Below are 21,299 nucleotides of genomic sequence, written 5' to 3'. Positions count from 1 at the left end.
ATTCTCATTGACTTATAGACACTTCCTGCTGATATTCATTGTCTTATAGGCACTCCCTGCTGATAATCATTGGGTTATAGTTACTTCCTCCTGATACTCCTTGTCTTATAAGCACTTCATGCTGATACTCATTGGCTTATAGGCACTTACTGCTGATATTCATTGGCTTATAGACACTTTCTGCTTATACTCCGCTTATCGACACCTCCTACTAATACTCATTGGCTTATAGGTACTTACTGCTGATATTCATTAGTTTATAGGCACTTCCTGCTGATATTAATTTGTTTGCACTTCCTCTTGATATTTATTGTCTTATAGGCACTTCCTGCTTATATTCATTAGTTTATAGGCACTTCCTGCTGATACTCATTAGCTTATAGGCAATTCCTGCTGATACTCATTGGCTTATGGGCACTTCTTGCTGATTCTCATTGGCTAAACTATTAAATGTGACTTGCAAACTCATGAATGTAACCAGACGTCATTGGTTTATACAGGAGCGGATAGGGACGATGTTGTATCAACTGGAGAGGAAGATCTGAGTGTAATGAGTGAACCAGAAGCTCCACAGGAGGAAAACACTGTCGGCACAGGTAAGTGTACATGTGAGATCATTTGCATAATCATTACTTACATTACCAATTGGACACACAGGGCGAGAGTACAAGTGGAGCACAAAAATATTAGTGCTATTGAGCGCTGATACCTCTCAAGTTAAATCCATACAAAGAGAGAAACACTCTGCTAGGAACGAACAACAGTTCAGTAGCTTGTTCTATGGCCTGTTACCACCCAGGAGCAGCTTCTTTTAGCCCAGTTGTGCTTTTCACAGAGAAAAACTTTCCTGAAGTATATCAGTCTGATCCCGCTGAGTAAGGTAAGTCCAGCCCCGATATACCAGGCAATTCTCCTCTGAACAAGTAAAATGACAACCCCAGATGATCATTTCGGCCTTTATTGGGCCTCATCAGTGAGGTGCAGCCATATTCCTCTAAGCACACTGGGCAAGGAGCCCACATCTGGTTTCCCTCATAACCCTTAGGGAGACCTCCCCAGGGTCATAATACAAATGCAAGAAGAGGAAAGTTATTGATTTAACTTGAGTGTACATAAACAGAGATGCGCTTAACCTGGGAACTAACATTAGAATAATTGCTTGTTCTATGGCAAGTTACCACCCAGGAGCAGCGTCTTTTAGCCCAATTGTGCTTTTCACAGAGGAAAAATTATCTGTGAAATTGTCAGTATATACAAGGGTTATAATACAATTTATTTGTTATTATTATTTAAAACAACCTCCAATTAAAATGTATATACGAAACAATTGAAATTAATATTTATTCCTAAATTCTTGAGATTAGTTAAATTTATAAACACATTGAATCATATTTGAATAGAGACTAGAATAGATTATGAATCAACTATATACGCTTATGCTGTTATAATATTCTTTATACAATAAACCAAAAATATATCTCTAAAATTAACCTTACTTACAATGAATCACATTAAAATATCACAATAAAATACCAGAATCTTCTATGATTAGCCAATAACTCTAATCCAATGCCCAATATGGATTACAAGCTTACTCTGCTTAATTTAACAATCAGAGATTTAAATATAATAACCAATTTTGAAATCTCACAATAGCTGCAAATAACTTAATAAACACCAGAGAGATTTAACTGCAATAACCAGTTATATGAGGTTCCACAATAATAAGCCTGACTTAGAGATATGAAATACAAAAAAAAAAACTTTATCTAGCAAACAAGATTATCTAGCATTGAATATGACTGGTTCTACTATGCATACAGTTAAGCCTCAAAGACCCATCTCAGACATTATGTCTGTATATCTCCACATGGGGTCATTACCTGATAATTTTTATTACATAGAAGAGGGATCTTCTGTTAAAATGACATCTTGAGTTTTACAAGTGTCTATTTCTCTTGTTAAGTGTAGTCAGTCCACGGGTCATCCATTACTTATGGAATATATCTCTTCCTAACAGGAAGCTGCAAGAGGATCACCCAAGCAGAGCTGCTATATAGCTCCTCCCCTCACATATCATATTCAGTCATTCTCTTGCAGCCTAACTAAAGATAGGTCGCTGTGAGAGGTCTGTGGTGTTTTTTAACTTAGTTTATTTCTTCAATCAAAAGTTTGTTATTTTAAATGGCACCGGAGTGTGCTGTTTGTTCTCAGGCAGCATTAGAAGAAGAATCTGCCTGCGTTTTCTATGATCTTAGCAGACGTAACTAAGATCCACTGGCTGTTCTCATCTGAGGAGTGAGGTAACTTCAGAAAAGGGGAATAGCATGCAGGGCCCCCCTGCAAACGAGGTATGTGCAGTAAATTATTTTTCTGAGGAATGGAATTGACTGAGAAAATACTGCTGATACCAATGTAACGTAAGTTCAGCCTTAAATGCAGTGATAGCGACTGGTATTAGGCTGATGAGTGTGTGTACACTGAATGTATTTTTCTAAGGAATGGAATTGACTCTGAAAATACTGTTAATACTGAAATAATGTATGAGCCTTAACTGCAGTAAAAGCGACTGGTAGCAGGCTTATTAATAACACTTCATAACTTTTAAAATGTATGTTCAAAACGTTTACTGGCATGTTAATCGTTTTTTGTGAGGTACTTGGTGATAAAACTTATTGGGGCATGATTTTTACCACATGGCCATCTTTGTTTTCTGCATAGAAACAGTTATCTGAGCTTCCCCACTGTTGTAATATGAGTGGGAGGGGCCTATTTTAGCGCTTTTTTTGTGCAGTAAAAATTCAGTCACAATCTGTCTACTTCATCCTCCATGATCCAGATCGTCTCTAGAGAGCTCAGGGGTCTTCAAAATTCATTTTGAGGGAGGTAATCAGTCACAGCAGACCTGTGACAGTGTGTTTTGACTGTGTTAAAAACGTTAATTATTAAATTGTTATCCGTTTTTGGGTATTAAGGGGTTAATCATCCATTTGCTGGTGGGTGCAATCCTTTGCTAACTTAATACATTTACTGTGAAAAATTGGTTGCTATAACTATTTTGGTTCATTGTTATTTCAACTGTGACAGCTTTTTGTGCTTCTTAAAGGCACAGTAGCGTTTTTTATATTGCTTGTAAATTTATTTAGAAAAGTATTTCCAAGCTTGCTAGTCTCATTGCTAGTCTGTTTAAACATGTCTGACTCAGATGAATCTCTTTGTTCACTATGTTTAAAGGCCAATGTGGAGCCCAATAGAAATTTGTGTACTAATTGTATTGATGTTACTTTAAATAAAAGTCAATCTTTACATGTAAAGAAATTATCACCAGACAACGAGGGGGAAGTTATGCCGACTAACTCTCCTCACGTGTCAGTACCTTCGCCTCCCGCTCAGGAGGTGCGTGATTTTGTGGCGCCAAGTACATCAGGGAGGCCCTTACAAATCACTTTGCAAGACATGGCTACTGTTATGACAGAAGTATTATCTAAATTGCCAGAATTAAGAGGCAAGCGCGATAGCTCTGGGTTAAGGACAGAGCGCGCGGATGAGGTGAGAGCCATGTCAGATACTGCGTCACAGTTTGCAGAACATGAAGACGGAGAGCTTCATTCTGTGGGTGACGGATCTGATCCAGGGAGACTGGATTCAGAGATTTCTAATTTTAAATTTAAGCTTGAGAACCTCCGCATATTGCTAGGGGAGGTATTAGCGGCTCTGAATGATTGTAACACGGTTGCAATTCCAGAAAAATTATGTAGGTTTGATAGATACTATGCGGTACCGGTGTGTACTGACGTGTTTCCTATATCTAAAAGGCTTACAGAGATTATTAGCAAGGAGTGGGATAGACCTGGTGTGCCTTTTTCCCCTCCTCCCATATTTAGGAAAATGTTTCCTATAGACACCACCACACGAGACTTATGGCAGACGGTCTCTAAGGTGGAGGGAGCAGTTTCTACTTTAGCTAAGTGTACCACTATCCCGGTGGAGGATAGTTGTGCCTTTTCAGATCCAATGGATAAGAAATTAGAGGGTTACCTTAAGAAAATGTTTGTTCAACAAGGTTTTATCTTACAGCCCCTTGCATGCATTGCGCCTGTCACTGCTGCGGCGGCATTCTGGTTTGAGTCTCTGGAGAGGCCATTCGCACAGCTCCATTGGATGAAATTATGAACAAGCTTAAAGCACTTTAGCTAGCTAACGCATTTGTTTCTGATGCCGTCGTACATTTAACCAAACTTACGGCTAAGAACTCCGGATTCGCCATCCAAGCGCGCAGAGCGCTATGGCTTAAATCCTGGTCAGCTGACGTGACTTATAAATCTAAATTGCTTAATATTCCTTTCAAAGGGCAGACCTTATTCGGGCCTGGCTTGAATGAAATTATAGCTGACATTACGGGAGGTAAGGGCCATGCTCTACCTCAGGACAGGGCCAAATCAAAGGCCAAACAGTCTAATTTTCGTGCCTTTCGTAACTTCAAGGCAGGAGCAGCATCAACTTCCTCCGCTCCAAAACAGGAAGGAGCTGTTGCTCGTTACAGACAGGGCTGGAAAGTTAACCAGTCCTGGAACAAGGGCAAGCAGGCCAAGAAACCTGCTGCTGCCCCTAAGACAGCATGAAGAGAGGGCCCCCTATCCGGAAACGGATCTAGTGGGGGGCAGACTTTCTCTCTTCGCCCAGGCTTGGGCAAGAGATGTCCAGGATCCCTGGGCGTTGGAGATCATATCTCAGGGATATCTCCTGGACTTCAAAACTTCTCCTCCACAAGGGAGATTTCATCTTTCAAGGTTATCAGCAAACCAAATAAAGAAAGAGGCGTTTCTACGCTGTGTACAAGACCTCTTACTAATGGGGGTGATCCACCCAGTTCCGCGGACGGAACACGGGCAAGGATTCTATTCAAATCTATTTGTGGTTCCCAAGAAAGAGGGAACCTTCAGACCAATCTTGGACTTAAAAATCCTAAACAAATTCCTAAGAGTTCCATCATTCAAAATGGAAACTATTCGAACCATCCTTCCCATGATCCAAGAGGGTCAGTACATGACCACAGTGGACTTAAAGGATGCCTACCTTCACATACCGATTCACAAGGATCATTATTGGTACCTAAGATTTGCTTTCCTAGACAGGCATTACCAGTTTGTAGCTCTTCCCTTCGGATTAGCTACGGCTCCAAGAATCTTTACAAAAGTTCTGGGCTCACTTCTGGCGGTACTAAGACCGCGAGGCATAGCGGTGACTCCGTACCTAGACGACATTCTGATACAAGCGTCAAGTTTTCAAACTGCCAAGTCTCATACAGAGATAGTTCTGGCATTTCTGAGGTTGCATGGGTGGAAGGTGAACGTGGAAAAGAGTTCTCTATTACCACTTACAAGGGTTCCCTTTCTAGGGACTCTTATAGATTCTGTAGAGATGAAAATTTACCTGACGGAGGCCAGGTTATCAAAACTTCTAAATGCTTGCCGTGTCCTTCATTCCATTCCACACCCGTCAGTAGCTCAGTGCATGGAAGTAATCAGCTTAATGGTAGCGGCAATGGACATAGTACCATTTGCGCGCCTGCATCTCAGACCGCTGCAATTGTGCATGTTAAGTCAGTGGAATGGGGATTACTCAGATTTGTCCCCCTGCTAAATCTGGATCAAGAGACCAGAGATTCTCTTCTATGGTGGCTTTCTCGGCCACATCTGTCCAAGGGGATGACCTTTCGCAGGCCAGATTGGACGATTGTAACAACAGACGCCAGCCTTCTAGGCTGGGGCACAGTCTGGAACTCCCTGAAGGCTCAGGGACTATGGACTCAGGAGGAGAAACACCTCCCAATAAATATTCTGGAATTAAGAGCAATATTCAATGCTCTCCTAGCTTGGCCTCAGTTAGCAACTCTGAGGTTCATCAGATTTCTGTTGGACAACATCACGACTGTGGCTTACATCAACCATCAAGGGGGAACCAGAAGTTCCCTAGCGATGTTGGAAGTCTCAAAGATAATTCGCTGGGCAGAGTCTCACTCTTGCCACCTGTCAGCGATTTACATCCCAGGCGTGGAGAACTGGGAGGCGGATTTTCTAAGTCGCCAGACTTTTCATCCGGGGGAGTGGGAACTTCATCCGGAGGTCTTTGCTCAACTGATTCATCGTTGGGGCAAACCGGATCTGGATCTCATGGCGTCTCGCCAGAACGCCAAGCTTCCTTGTTACGGATCCAGGTCCAGGGACCCGGGAGCGGTGCTGATAGATGCTCTGACAGCCCCTTGGGTCTTCAACATGGCTTATGTGTTTCCACCATTTCCGATGCTTCCTCGTTTGATTGCCAAGATCAAACAGGAAAGAGCTTCGGTGATTCTGATAGCGCCTGCGTGGCCACGCAGGACTTGGTATGCAGACCTAGTGGACATGTCGTCCTGCCCACCGTGGATTTTTCATTCAGACAAGGTAGTTCTGCGTACTAAACCTGGGTTCTTACCTAAGGTAGTTACTAACAGGAATATCAATCAAGAGATTGTTGTTCCATCACTGTGTCCTAACCCTTCTTCAAAGAAGGAACGACTTTTGCATAATCTGGACGTAGTCCGTGCCCTGAAGTTCTATTTGCAGGCAACTAAAGATTTTCGTCAAACTTCTTCCCTGTTTGTCGTTTACTCTGGACAGAGAAGAGGTCAAAAGGCTTCGGCTACCTCTCTCTCTTTTTGGCTTCGTAGCATAATACGCTTAGCCTATGAGACTGCTGGACAGCAGCCTCCTGAAAGGATTACAGCTCATTCTACTAGAGCTGTGCCTTCCACCTGGGCCTTTAAAAATGAGGCCTCTGTTGAACAGATTTGCAAGGCTGCAACTTGGTCTTCACTTCACACTTTTTCAAAATTTTACAAATTTGACACTTTTGCTTCTTCGGAGGCTATTTTTGGGAGAAAGGTGCTTCAGGCAGTGGTTCCTTCTGTTTAAGGTTCCTGCCTTGTCCCTCCCTTCATCCGTGTACTTTATGGATGAAGGGACTGACTACACTTAACAAGAGAAAACATAATTTATGCTTACCTGATAAATTTATTTCTCTTGTAGTGTAGTCAGTCCACGGCCCGCCCTGTCTTTAAGGCAGATCTAAATTTTAATTAAACTCCAGTCACAACTGCACCCTATGGTTTCTCCTTTCTCGTCTGGTTTTGGTCGAATGACTGAATATGACATGTGAGGGGAGGAGCTATATAGTAGCTCTGCTTGGGTGATCCTAAATTATGTTTTCTTTTGTTCTACACATCTGTTTTTTCAGAACAAGAGGGGGTTGGGGCTATAGTGAGACCAATTCATCTCAAATTAGATATTAGCCAAAAATTAAATATTAGATTATGTGATACATCTGTAGTTTATTTAATGTTATTTCACAGGTACCCTGACATGATTCCCCCTTCCAATTTTAAATAGATGTAGGACACATGGATTAGATATGGCTTAAAGTTAGTGGTACTTGGTGAGTTTATTGACAGTATGCATCATAGACAGTCTTCTATGAAGAGAGTCCATTATTTTTCGATTCTCATATTTATACTAGTTTGTTAGACATCTTTAAATTACAATATTTCTTAAGTGCATTGGGGGATATGACACTTCATTCTCCCTCTATGGCTTGTAGTTGGGATTTAGGATGACACGCTCGCAGTTGATTAATATGGACCCATTGGTCCATAAAAGTATCATTTTTAGGGATCCTAATTTTATAGGCAACTAGAGATATTTTGTCAGTAATGACAAAAGGACCCTTCCATGATGGAAGAAATTTCTTCTCCTTAACATGATCTCTTCCAAAGTTAAAAAGATAAACTTTATAATTTATTTCATAATCCTTTTTGGACGTTTTGAGATCATAATAGGTTTTAGCGGCAGTTGCAGATTTTTCTATGTTCCTTTGAGCAAATGCAAAGGCATATTGCAGGTGCTTCCTTAAGTTCTCCAAATATTGATGTGTATTGGCGGCATTTATCAGGTTCTGGTCTGCTGTACGGTACAGTAGATGTTGAGGTAGAACCATTCTTCTACCAGTTATCAATTCAAAAGGTGACATCTTAGTAGCACTACTTGGAGTTGCTTTTAATGCCATTAGGACTAGAGGTAATTTTACATCCCAGTCTTTACCAGTTTCACTCACAAACTTTTGAGGATTTTCTCAATGGACTGGTTGTAACGCTCTACGCCACCACTTGAGGCAGCTCTATATGCAATATGGAGCTTTCTTTTGACCCCTAGTATTTTCCACATTTTGGTCATCACTTCGTCAGTGAAGTGGGTTCCCTGATCGGATTCGATTCTCTGGGGTAAACCAAATCTGGAAAATATGTGGTTGATGAGCAATGCTGTGCATGTTTCAGCACTATTGTTAGGTGCACTGATGCACTCTACCAATTTAATGAACAGGCATGTCACTGTTAACATGTATTTGTTATCTCTTGATGACCTAGTCACTTGACTAATAAAATCAGTTTGTATATCTGTCCATGGCATTACCATCCCCCTTTTCTTCAATGGTGTTCTATGCGTTGGCGCAGTGGGTTGGAACTGTGGACAGATTAGACAACCTTGATGGTAGGTTTGAACATCCTTCAACATATGTGGCCAAAATATAAAAAAAATAAGTTAATTTGGTGTCACGATGACCAGATGTGGGAGCATCATGGGCATGTTGAAGCATGCAGTTTTGGAGGTTCAAATGAATAAACCATCCTGTAACTTGAATTGTGATCTGGATTTAATTAAGATTCTAAGATCTTCCTTACCAATACAGTCCTCTTTTGAGATGGGGTTGCTTTCATGATCTTCTCTGTGTTTATAGAAGATGCCTACAATGGGGTCTTCTTTTTGACTATTGATCAGGTCCTCACTAGGAGAATCCTGACTTCATTGTACCAGGTTAGGTTCACTTTGTTGTTTATCCTGGTTTCTGGTAATGGCTTCTAACTGAATTGCACCCATTAAGTGGTCGATATTAAGGAGTTCTCCAGTTATGGCTCCTTGTTTGGCTAATGAATCCGCAAGATCATTTCCTTCCTTATCAGGACCTAGAATCCTGGAATGACCCTTGCTCTTTTTCCAGTGTATGGTTAACCATTGGACACCACCAGATTGTCAATCTCGCAGAACAACTTGCCATGTTTGACTGGTTTGTTGTTAGTTTTCTGCATGCCATTTCTTTTCCAAGTTGGCAGGTATCCAACAAAACTGTCACGCACATAATTTGAGTCAGTAATGACCACAAATTCATGAATACCTTGTTCAATAGCCATCTCAATGGTTTTTAGAACAGCAGTGAGTTTTGCAACTTGACTGGATCTTGGTCCAATGTTGAAACCTACAGAAATGTTTGGGAATCCATTGCCCCAAGTTATACCGATGCCGGCGACTAATCTGCACTCAATATCAATAGTGGCATGGTAAGAACAACCATCAACATATACCCAAGGTAATGTTTGACAATGTTCCTTGTATATTTTATATGGGGAAAGCAATTGTTCCTCCAGGAAATCATCTTCTAATAACTCTTCCCCATGATCCTTAGCAGTACAGTCGTGGAGCTCAGCAAGCCCCTGTGCGACTGGGTTCTTTTTGTTTTGCTTATAACAAATTTCTAACGGCCAGCCTTGTAAGGAAAGAGTCCAAGCTGTTATGCGGCTATTAGACAAATTCCCATCTCTTATTCTCTCACTTTGCTGATATTTCAAAGGCTGGTGGGCCGTTTCTACAATTATTTTCTCGCCCTGTATATAGCTGCAGAAATTTTTTAGAGCCCATACAGTAGATAAGCTTTTTCGCAATCACTAAATTTTATTTCTATTGGGGATAGAGTTTTGCTCGCATAAGCATTGACTTTGCTTAAATTATCATGCTTTTGGTATAAAACAGCACTCATGCTTATATCTGTGTAACCTGTTTCTAAATAGAAAGGTTTACCCCCTTCAGGGTACGCTAAGCAAGGTGCTTGAGTGAGTTTCCTCTTCAGCTCTCTGATGGCTGTCTCTTGAGACTCACTCCAGTGCCATTTTACATCTTTCTTTAGAAGTAGTAGTAGTGGTTTAGCTAATTCTGCATAATTATCAATACATTTGCGAGAATAATTTGTCATACCCAGGAATGATCTCAATATCTTTAAGCTAGTTGGGTTCTTAGAATTTATTATAGTTTTCACCTTTTTCATCTGAGGATTTACCCTTCAGAAGTAACTTCATGTCCCAAGAAGTTTACAGGAGAGCGGCACCATTGAGCTTTTTGTAGGGATAATTTGACATCTACCCTTTTAAGTTGGCTGAGGACCTGTTTAAGTTCTGTGGTGTGTTTTTCAAAGTCTGTGCTTTTGATTAAAACATCATCAACATAAGTTAAGGTCCCCCTTTCCAGTGCATCAGGCATAGCCTGATGCATGAATACAGCAAATTCATGTCCTGAATTTATTTATCCAAAAGGGAGCCTTTGTAATGTATACTGGACCTTTTGGAACGAGAATGCAAGCTTATACTGGTTCTCCACATGTACCTTTATGGTCCAATATCCCTGTGCACAATCAATGGCAGTGAATATTTTAGATCCCTGCATCTGCGCTAGACACTGGTCAATATATGGCACAGGCCAGCCATACATTTACACTCGTTTGATTAGCTGTCTTAAGTTAGCACACAAACACCATTGTCCATTGGGCTTAAGGACACCTAGAATAGGATTGTTATAAGAGCTATGCACCTGTCTGATAATACCTCTTTCTTCCAAGTTCCTTATGATTTCTGCAAGAGAATCATATGAGTCTAAAGGAAGTCTGTATTGTTTAACAACGACAGGTGGTTCATTGGGATCTGTTTGGATTCTTGCCCTGTGCAAGTCTTTAGTCCCACAGTCATAAGAATCCCTAGCAAAGATATCCTTGTACTCCATCAGGAGTTCTCGTAGCTGTCGGCATTTATCATCGCTGGAACAGCCATTAGCTAAGGAGATTTGTTCTTCGACTATTTGCTGAAATCCTGGAAATATTTCAGGCTGTCCTATCTCATAGGCTTCTTCTAACCTAGAGGTGAGATCCCCTTGATTATAATTTACATTGCTCCCATGACTCTGGGTATTGGGGTAATCTTGCTCTTTGATCAGCTGATCAAACACTAGAGAGGCTTCTTCAATTCTACAGATGCCTTCCTCTGAGCTGAAGAGTTGTAAATAGTCCCTCTGGCATAGATGCAAAGGATTGTTCTATTAATTGTTCTTCAGTTAAAGTATTACTTTCTGTTATAATTTTAAAGCTAAACAACTAACATATTAAAGTTAATAAACATTAATTAAAACCTACTGACCTATATTTTCTCCAAAACGAAGTTTCATAACGTTCTAAAAGTTATATCTTTTATTCGCCGATGATGTCACGTTATCCTGCCCACTATTTTCAGCACTGTGTGTTCAAAATACTTAAACCAATAACTTTGTGTTTAAAGCGCCATTTTGAAACCTAGGTATTGTAAACGGATTGGTACAGAGCAAAGGATACCCACGGAGTGGGTTTGGAAAACAATTCAATTTGCAGACAAGATTTCTGATATACGGTAGAGATATGTTAATGAAATGCTATTGATAAAAAGCGTATTTGGGGTAGTTAGTTAGTAACAGGCATAGAAAATATTTACTTACAGTGGCCCTTTAAGTATCCTTCAGGTATTAGCCCAATTACATTATTCTGGAATCCAAAAGTGTAATAACTTGATTCCAGCGCATATCCTATGATAGTTTCCTTGTATAAGGTTATATCTCCAGTGGGGGTTATGTTATGCACAACAACATGTATTGGAATAGTTCCAATATATACCATAGGAGTATGGGTCATTGTTATACCCAGATCTTGCATTCTTTGGGAGATGCATATTAGTGTTTCAGAAGTTTTTAATTTCTGACCTCTTTTTACCTGTAAGGATAAGAGGAATTTATCAGCCCCAGCAGGGATTACAACATCATTAGATACCTGCATATTCACAGCATATGGCATTTGCTGGTTTGATTTCAGGGCTGCATTTTCATCCTGAAATACTTCAGGGTCCCCCTTTAACCTACTCCAGAGGTAAAGGTTAATCACATCTATTTGTATGGCATATCTATGTAAGAGATTGTTGCCAATATATAATTGATTATGGGGATTATTTAAAACTAAAAACGGGTGCTTCGCTGATTTATTACCTATGGAGATAGATAATAAGTATTTTAGCTGTCATTTTATAGCTTTCAGTGTTATCATCTAGGTCATGATCGCAGTGATCTTGGGGAGAAATATATTTAATCACTTTAGGTTCAGCTATCTGCGCTAATAAGCTAGCTTCCTGTTTTAAGCTCAATTTGGCATACTTGGTTTTCTTAAGGTCATGCACTTGCATAGGGATAAATAGATCCTCTTTAACTTTCACAATTTCTGCGAGGAATTGCGAATGATCTCCCCCTTTAGGGGATTTAGGGTCCCCCTTGTGGAGGTATATGGTTAATACATTGACATCTAAGGAAATATTGGCTATCTTTCCAGGCGAAATTTTAATAGTATTACCATCACAGCCACTTAAGGGAGTCTGATCGTCTATTTGTAGGATAGTGATTTCAGGTACAGAGTCATTCCTGAAATGCATCTCCACAGCATCTGGCTTCTCTTCCACCACGTGACAGTTATATCGGGTGCGCGATATACTGGACCGCTCATAATTAATAGGCCTTTTTACTTATGACCAAATTATTTATGCAATCAGTTATGGTGCTTAATCTTTTCAGGAGATCACTACCGATTATTAAACGATCAGTTTGCAGATCCACTATAATGACAGGGTGTCTTATTACCCTGTTCCCCAGCCTTAGCTTTAACCATGCCATACCATAGACTCTGAGAGAGGCACCCCCAACACCTATTAGTGAACCATCAATTTTTTTTATCTTAAGTTTGTGGGGTGTTAGCTCATTAAGCTGTGTGTAGTACCTGTGGGATAAAATAGTTGCCTGAGATCCAGTATCAGTTAATCCCATGATAGGGTTAGTGACCGAATCCTGGAGTTCAGCTAATACATAATATCTCCCTGCAGTTTCTACCATTCCACACATAATATTAGCATGATTACATAATCGTAGGCTTTGCCACGAGTTACCTGAATCTGCCACGTTACCTGATGCAGAAGAATTTTCATTCTTACCAGTCCCTCTCCTCTGTAATAGGGTCGACAGGGTTCCTGTGTACTGCATCTGTGGGAAAACTATTAACATTCATTATGGATAAAGCATTCTCATCAGTTTCTAAGTGTTCATCTATAGAGGTTGTTCCCTTTTTGGAAAATGTAGGTGCTGCACTATTCAAGAAAGTAATTATTTTAGGGGTGTCATATACCTTATTAGATGCATCTTGAGTCTTCCTAAGGACCTTAGGATTGGAGCGGCCCCTATCTGCCCTTCTACTGTGGGGAGATCCCTTACGCATATTAACATTATGGGGGCTATTTGGGTAGCTGGCTCCGCCCTCTGACTCACTATAATCACTGCCCTCCCCCTTTGAAGTGTAGCAGTTCCCTGAATTTAAAATATGAGGTGACTGTGTATGTGGGAAGTTTGTCTCTGAGCCAATCAGTGACCTGTGTTTAAATTCTTCCCTAAAGTTCTGTAATTCACTTCTCATAATACCTTTTAGGGTTTCTAAAATACCTTAATTATCCTCATTGTTAATAGAGGGGGGGCGTATTATTGCTTTATGGCCTTTTCGGTTCACTAAGCTCTTTATGGCTTTCTGCGAGTTGTTTATTTAACTGTTCTATTTTGGCTAGTAAATTTATGTTATGCTTATATAAGGCGGCCATGTCTTGCTTAAATGTAACAATTTCATTTTCGGCTATTTCTAAACTCTCTTCGCATTTGCGTGATGAGCGAATATTATCGTCTAACTCCTGTAATTGCAATTCCTTTTCTATAAGGTGGAAGGACATTTCGTCAATAATGCATATTACAAGGGGCCAGGATTTTAGTATTAGCCCATCTTGTTTCTTCAAATTTTTACATTCATTATTTTTTAATAATTCTTGGAACAATTCACTTTTTTCATTCCACCTTCCATTATCAATAGCAATATTTTTGGCTTTAATTGCAAGCATATCCATATAATCATTTAAATCACCCGCAATCTTACACCTATTTTTAATGTGGTTTATAACATCCATTTTAAGGACATCGCCCTTTGTGAGGGGTAATTTTGGGGAATATATTTCAACACTGAGTTCATTTGATTCACTTCTATTAACAGACATTATTATTTTGGCTTAGTATTTGGTTAATTAAAAACGCTAATACAATTTTTACCAACGAAAAAAACATTTTTTATTTAAAAATGTAAAAATTAATATTTTTTTTTTTCCGAGAAAATAAATTCTATTTACTACAACATATGTTATATCAATATGTTAAAGATAATAATCTTCTAGCAGTGCCTCCAGATAATGGGGGATATCTATCAAGCTGTCAACCGCAAATACGCCGGAATACCGCAGCATAATTATTTCGAGCTTGATCCGACCTAGTTATCAAAGCCTACAGACTGGCAAATGTTGAAATTTGTGATGTAACATACGATCCGCCAGTCTCAATCTGACGCCGATCGATGCTTACATTATTACAGATGTTCCGAATACACATTCAGCTCTATCTGACACTTTTTCCCATTTACCAAATAGTTAACAGGTACCCTTGCGGCTATTCCGGCCCAGCGTACCTGGTTTTCAATCCGCCACCCTGGAGGCCGCTGATGCCATAGAAATCAATGGGAATCTGAAAGCAGCAAAGGCTTATGTTCGATGCTGCCAGATATCCTATTGATTAATATGGTAGAAAACAAGTAACATTTACACCTAACATAAACCCTGAGTCTAAACCCCCTAATCTGCCGTCCCCGACAGTTCCGCAACCCAAATAAAATATATTAACCCCTATCCTGCCGCTCCCCGACTCCACCGCAACATGAATAAAGTTATTAACCCCTATTATGCCGCTTCCCAACACCGCTGCCACTAAATAAACGTATTAACCCCTAAACCCCTGGCCTCCCACATCACCACCACTAACTAAACCTATTAACCCCTAAACCGTCAGCCCCCCCATCACCATAAACTAAATTAAGCTATCAACCTCTAAACCTAGCAACCTGCTAACTTTAAATTAAAATTACAACATCCCTATCTTCAAATAAATGTAAACTTACCTGTAGAATTAAAATAAATTATTTTAAAATATTAATTAACCTACCCTAACTATTATACTACAATTAAATTAAACTACCAATTAAATTAACTAAATTACATATTTTAAAAAAAACTAACCCTACTCAAATTATTTAAATATATTAAACCTTATTAAAAGTACTACATTACCAAAAGAAAAAAAAAAACTAACGCCTAGATTTAGAGTTTTGCGTTAGAAGGGGTGCGTTAGCTACGCTTTTTTTTTTCTTCCCCCGCACCTTTTAAACAACGCTGGTATTTAGAGTTCTCAGAAGGGCTGTGTTAGGCTCCAAAAAGGGAGCGTACAGGCATATTTACCGCCACTGCAACTCTCAATACCAGCGTTGCTTACGGATGCGGCCAGCTTCAAAAGCGTGCTCGTGCACGATTCCCCCATAGGAAACAATAGGGCAGTTTGAGCTGGAAAAAACCCAACACCTGCAAAAAAGCAGCGTTCAGCTCCTAACGCAGCCCCATTGTTTCCTATGGGGAAACAGTTTCTAAGTCTGCACCTAACACCCTAACATGTACCCCGAGTCTAAACACCCCTAACCTTACACTTATTAACCCCTAATCTGCCGCCCCTGCTATCGCTGACCCCTGCATATTATTTTTAACCCCTAATCTGCCGCTTCGTACACCGCCGCAACCTACGTTATCCCTATGTACCCCTAATCTGCTGCCCTTAACACCGCCGACCCCTATATTATATTTATTAACCCCTAATCTGCCGCCCCCAACGTCGCCGCCACCTACCTACAATTATTAACCCCTAATCTGCTGACCGGACCTCACCACTACTATAATAAATGTATTAACCCCTAATCCGCCTCAAAAACCCTATAAAAATAGTATTAACCCCTAATCTGCCCTCCCTAACATCGCCGACACCTAACTTCAAGTATTAACCCCTAATCTGCCGACCGGACCTCGCTGCTACTCTAATAAATGTATTAACCACTAAAGCTAAGTCTAACCCTAACACCTCCCTAAGTTAAATATAATTTAAATCTAACGAAATAAAATAAATCTTATTAAATAAATTATTCCTATTTAAAACTAAATACTTACCTGTAAAATAAACCCTAATATAGCTACAATATAAATAATAATTATATTGTAGCTATTTTAGGATTAATATTTATTTTACAGGCAACTTTGTATTTATTTTAACCAGCTACAATAGCTATTAAATAGTTAATAACTATTTAATAGTTACCTAGTTAAAATAATTACAAAATTACCTGTAAAATAAATCCTAACCTAAGTTACAATTAAACTTAACACTACACTATCAATAAATTAATTAAGTAAACTATCTACAATTATCTACAATTAAATCAACTAAACTAAATTACAAAAAAAAAACTAAATTACAAAAAATTAAAAAAATTACAAGATTTTAAACTAATTACACCTACTCTAAGCCCCCTAAAAAAATATCAAAGCCCCCTTTACAGCTCTTTTACCTTACCAGCCCTTAAAAGGGCCTTTTGCGGGGCATTCCCCAAAGAAAACAGCTCTTTTGCCTGTAAAAAAGCATACAATACCCCCCCCCAACATTACAACCCACCACCCACATACCCCTAATCTAACCCAAACCCCCCTTAAAAAAACCTAACACTAAGCCCCTGAAGATCTTCCTACCTTATCTTCACCATGCCGGGTATCACCAATCCGTCCAGAAGAGGGTCCGAAGTCTTCATCCTATCCGGCAAGAAGAGGGCATCCGGACCGGTAGACATCTTCATCCAGGCGGCATCTTCTATCTTCTTCCATCCGGCGAGGAGCGGGACCATCTTGAAGGAGCCGACGCGGATCCATCCTCTTCTAACGACGTCCTAAGTCCGAATGAAGGTTCCTTTAAATGACATCATCCAAGATGGCGTCCCTCGAATTCCGATTGGCTGATAGGATTCTATCAGCCAATCGTAATTAAGGTAGTAAAAATCTGATTGGCTGATTGAATCAGCCAACCAGATTCAAGTTCAATCGGATTGGCTGATCCAATCAGCCAATCAGATTGAGCTTGCATTCTATTGGCTGATTGGAACAGCGAATAGAATGCAAGCTCAATCTGATTGGCTGATTGGATCTGCCAATCGGATTGAACTTGAATCTGATTGGCTGATTCAATCAGCCAATCAGATTTTTCCTACCTTAATTCCGATTGGCTGATAGAATCCTATCAGCCAATCGGAATTCGAGGGACGCCATCTTGGATGACTTAATTTAAAGGAACCTAGATCACAGGTACTGATTAATGGTGAGATGTCAAAACATATTTCATTATGTAAAGGAACACGACAGAGATGCCCCCTATCACCTTTGCTGTTCAATATTTCACTGGAACCGTTGGCAGTATGGCTGAGACAGGAAATGGGGGGGGGAATTCAGATGGGTAAACACCATATAGTGCTTTCCCTTTATGCTGACGATCTTATTCTATATTTAAGTAATACTCCTGTATCTATCCCTAAATTTCTTCAGATGATTAACTGTTTCACTTCATTTTCGGGATACAAAATTAACTCCACAAAATCTGAAATTTTATGGATATATTAAACTTCAGATAGCTACTCCCGACGTAAGTTTAAGCAAGTATAACATATTAAATACTTACGGCTAGATTTGGAGTTTTGTCGGTAAGGACCCGCGTAGCTAATGCCGGCTTTTTTCTGGCCGCACCTTTAAAATAACTCTGGTATTGAGAGTCCACAGAAAGGCTGCGTTAGGCTCTAAAAAAGGAGCGTAGAGCATTTTTAACGCCACTCCAACTCTCGATACCAGAGTTGCTTACGGACGCGGCCAGCCTCAAAAACGTGCTCGTGCACGATTCCCCCATAGGAAACAACGGGGCTGTTTGAGCTGAAAAAAAACCTAACACCTGCAAAAAAGCCGCGTTCAGCTCCTAACGCAGCCCCATTGTTTGCTATGGGGAAATCCGATTGGCTGATCCAATCAGCCAATCAGATTGAGCTCGCATTCTATTGGCTGATCGGAACAGCCAATAGAATGCGAGCTCAATCTGATTGGCTGATTGGATCAGCCAATCGGATTGAACTTGATTCTGATTGGCTGATTCCATCAGCCAATCAGAATATTCCTACCTTATTTCCGATTGGCTGATAGAATCCTATCAGCCAATTGGAATTCGAGGGACGCCATCTTGGATGACGTCATTTAAAGGAACCGTCATTTGTCGTTCAGTCGTCGGGCAGGATGGATGTTCTGCGTCGGAGGTCTTCAGGATGCTGCCGCTTCGCTCCGGATGGATGACGATAGAAGATGCCGCCTGGATGAAGACTTCAATCGGATGGAAGACCTCTTCTGCCCCGCTTGGATGAAGACTTCGACCGGATCATGGACATCTTCAGCCCCCCGCTTGGGCTTGGATCAGGACATCGGAGCAGCTCTTCTGGACCGATCGGTGAACCTGGCAGGGTGAAGACAAGGTAGGAAGATCTTCAGGGGCTTAGTGTTAGGTTTATTTAAGGGGGGTTTGGGTTAGATTAGGGGTATGTGGGTGGTGGGTTGTAATGTTGGTGGGGGGGTATTGTATTTTTTTTTTTACAGGCAAAAGAGCTGAACTTCTTGGGGCATGCCCCGCAAAGGCCCCTGTTCAGGGCTGGTAAGGTAAAAGAGCTTTGAACTTTAGTAATTTAGAATAGGGTAGGGCATTTTTTTTATTTTGGGGGGCTTTGTTATTTTATTAGGGGGCTTAGAGTAGGTGTAATTAGTTTAAAATTGTTGTAAGATTTTTCTTATGTTTGTAAATATTTTTTTATTTTTTGTAACTTAGTTCTTTTTTATTTTTTGTACTTTAGTTAGTTTATTTCATTGTAGTTATTTGTAGGTATTTTATTTAATTAATGTATTGATAGTGTAGTGTTAGGTTTAATTGTAGGTAATTGTAGATATTTTATTTAATTAATTTAATGATAGTCTAGTGTTAGGTTTAATTGTAACTTAGGTTAGGATTTATTTTACAGGTAATTTTGTTATTATTTTAACTAGGTAACTATTAAATAGTTCTTAACTATTTAATAGCTATTGTACCTGGTTAAAATAATTACAAAAGTTGCCTGTAAAATAAATATTAATCCTAAAATAGCTACAATGTAATTTTAATTTATATTGTAGCTATATTAGGTTTTATTTTACAGGTAAGTATTTAGTTTTAAATAGGAATACGTTATTTAATAAGAGTTTATTTATTTCGTTAGATTTAAATTATATTTAACTTAGGGGGGTGTTAGGGTTAGGGTTAGAATTAGCTTTAGGGGTTTAAAAATGTATTAGAATAGCGGTGAGCTCCGGTCGGCAGATTAGGGGTTAATTATTGTAAGTAGTTGGCAGCGACGTTGTGGGGGGCAGATTAGGGGTTAATAAATATAATACAGGGGTCGGCGGTGTTAGGGGCAGCAGATTAGGGGTAACGTAGGTGGCGGTCGGCAGATTAGGGGTTAAAAAAATTTAATCGAGTGGCGGCGATGTGGGGGGACCTCAGTTTAGGGGTACATAGGTAGTTTATGGGTGTTAGTGTACTTTAGGGCACAGTAGTTAAGAGCTTTATGAACCGGCGTTAGCCCAGAAAGCTCTTAACTACTGACTTTTTTCTGCAGCTGGAGTTTTGTCGTTAGATTTCTAACGCTCACTTCAGACACGACTCTAAATACCGGAGTAAGAAAGATCCCATTGAAAAGATAGGATACGCAATTTACGTAAGGGGATCTGCGGTATGGAAAAGTCGCGGCTGAAAAGTGAGCGTTAGACCCTTTTTTGAGTGACTCCAAATACCGGAGTTCGCCTAAAACCAGCGTTAGGAGCCTCTAACGCTGGTTTTCACGGCTACCGCCAAACTCCAAATCTAGGCCTTAGGAATTAAGCTAAGTAAGAGTCTGAGTGATTGGTATGCTTTAAATTATTAAGAGTTTTTTATGAATTTTGCAAAAGAAATGAATAGATGAATTTTACACTATATCTTTCGGCTAAAATTATGTTATTAAAGACTACTATGTTCCTGCGCTTACAAAATCTTCCTCTATTTATCCTCAGGTGGGATATCTCTAAATTTCAATCAGCATGTTCTACCTTTGTGTGGGGTAATAAGAACCCACTTATAGCCACTGATAATTTAATACAGTTAAAAAAAATTGGTGTCTTTTCAATGCCCAGTATTAAGTATTATAACTGAATCGCTATGTTTAAGTTTGGGATTGACTGGTTTACGGAATCTAATTGCGTTACATACCTAGATATTGAAACAGAGCTGGTAGCACCATTTGATTTAAAAGCATTATTGCATTGCCCCTCTGCGAGACTACCTAGTACAATCGGTAATATGAGGACATTTCTAAATATTATTCTAGCATGGCAGAGGTTTTGTGCCGTAATAGGACACGACTTCACTGCGTCACAGTTCCTCCCTATAACAGGGAATCAAGATTTTCAGGATTATACAACAAGGTATTCAAAGAGTGGCGACTACAAGGAATAATATATAACTCACAACTTAAACAGGAAGATACTGAAACAATTCAAACATATGAGAGGTTTGCATCTAAATATCATCTTCCTCCTAGGAACTTCTTTGCATACTTGCAGGTCAGGAACTATTTCTTCCAGATTTTGCGTAAATTTGGTTTTGATTGTGGACCGCAGGAAATCTTTAATGGTATCAAGCTATATAGTGCAGGTATTAGATCAGTATCATTTTGGTACAAAATACTTCTATCTAGATTGGGACGATTTAATATAAAAAAAACTCAAAAATAGGTTAATGACACTCATTCCCACAGTAACGGATCAAGACATAATTAAAAGTATCAAACAGTCAGAGACCGCAACAAAGACAGCTAGAGAGAATTGCAGCTTAAAATAGTTAACAATTATTATCTTACTTCAGTTAGGATTTATAAATGGACTAAAAATAAACAACAAAGTGAATGCGTTAAATGTAAAGCGGAATTGGTGTATATTGTGCATTACATATGGACATGTCCAAAATTAGGCAACTTTGGAATAAAGTTAATTTCCTTCTTAATAT

General features: G+C 39.6%; 1 protein-coding gene across 2 annotated transcripts in view; it reads left to right on the top strand.

Moving 5' to 3' along the window:
- Nucleotides 1-21,299, top strand: part of LOC128656585 (zinc finger protein 34) — a 215,391-nt gene that overhangs the window by 108,538 nt on the left and 85,554 nt on the right. For both annotated transcript variants that reach the window (XM_053710582.1, XM_053710574.1), the window contains exon 6: nt 501-596. In XM_053710582.1, the coding sequence (XP_053566557.1) occupies nt 501-596 (96 nt within the window). The remainder of the gene's footprint in view (nt 1-500; nt 597-21,299) is intronic.

Source organism: Bombina bombina, chromosome 1 (assembly GCF_027579735.1).
Source record: "Bombina bombina isolate aBomBom1 chromosome 1, aBomBom1.pri, whole genome shotgun sequence".
Lineage (NCBI taxonomy): Eukaryota > Metazoa > Chordata > Amphibia > Anura > Bombinatoridae > Bombina > Bombina bombina.
The sequence above is the reverse complement of the archived record's forward strand: the minus strand, read 5'-3'. Positions and strand labels throughout refer to the sequence as shown.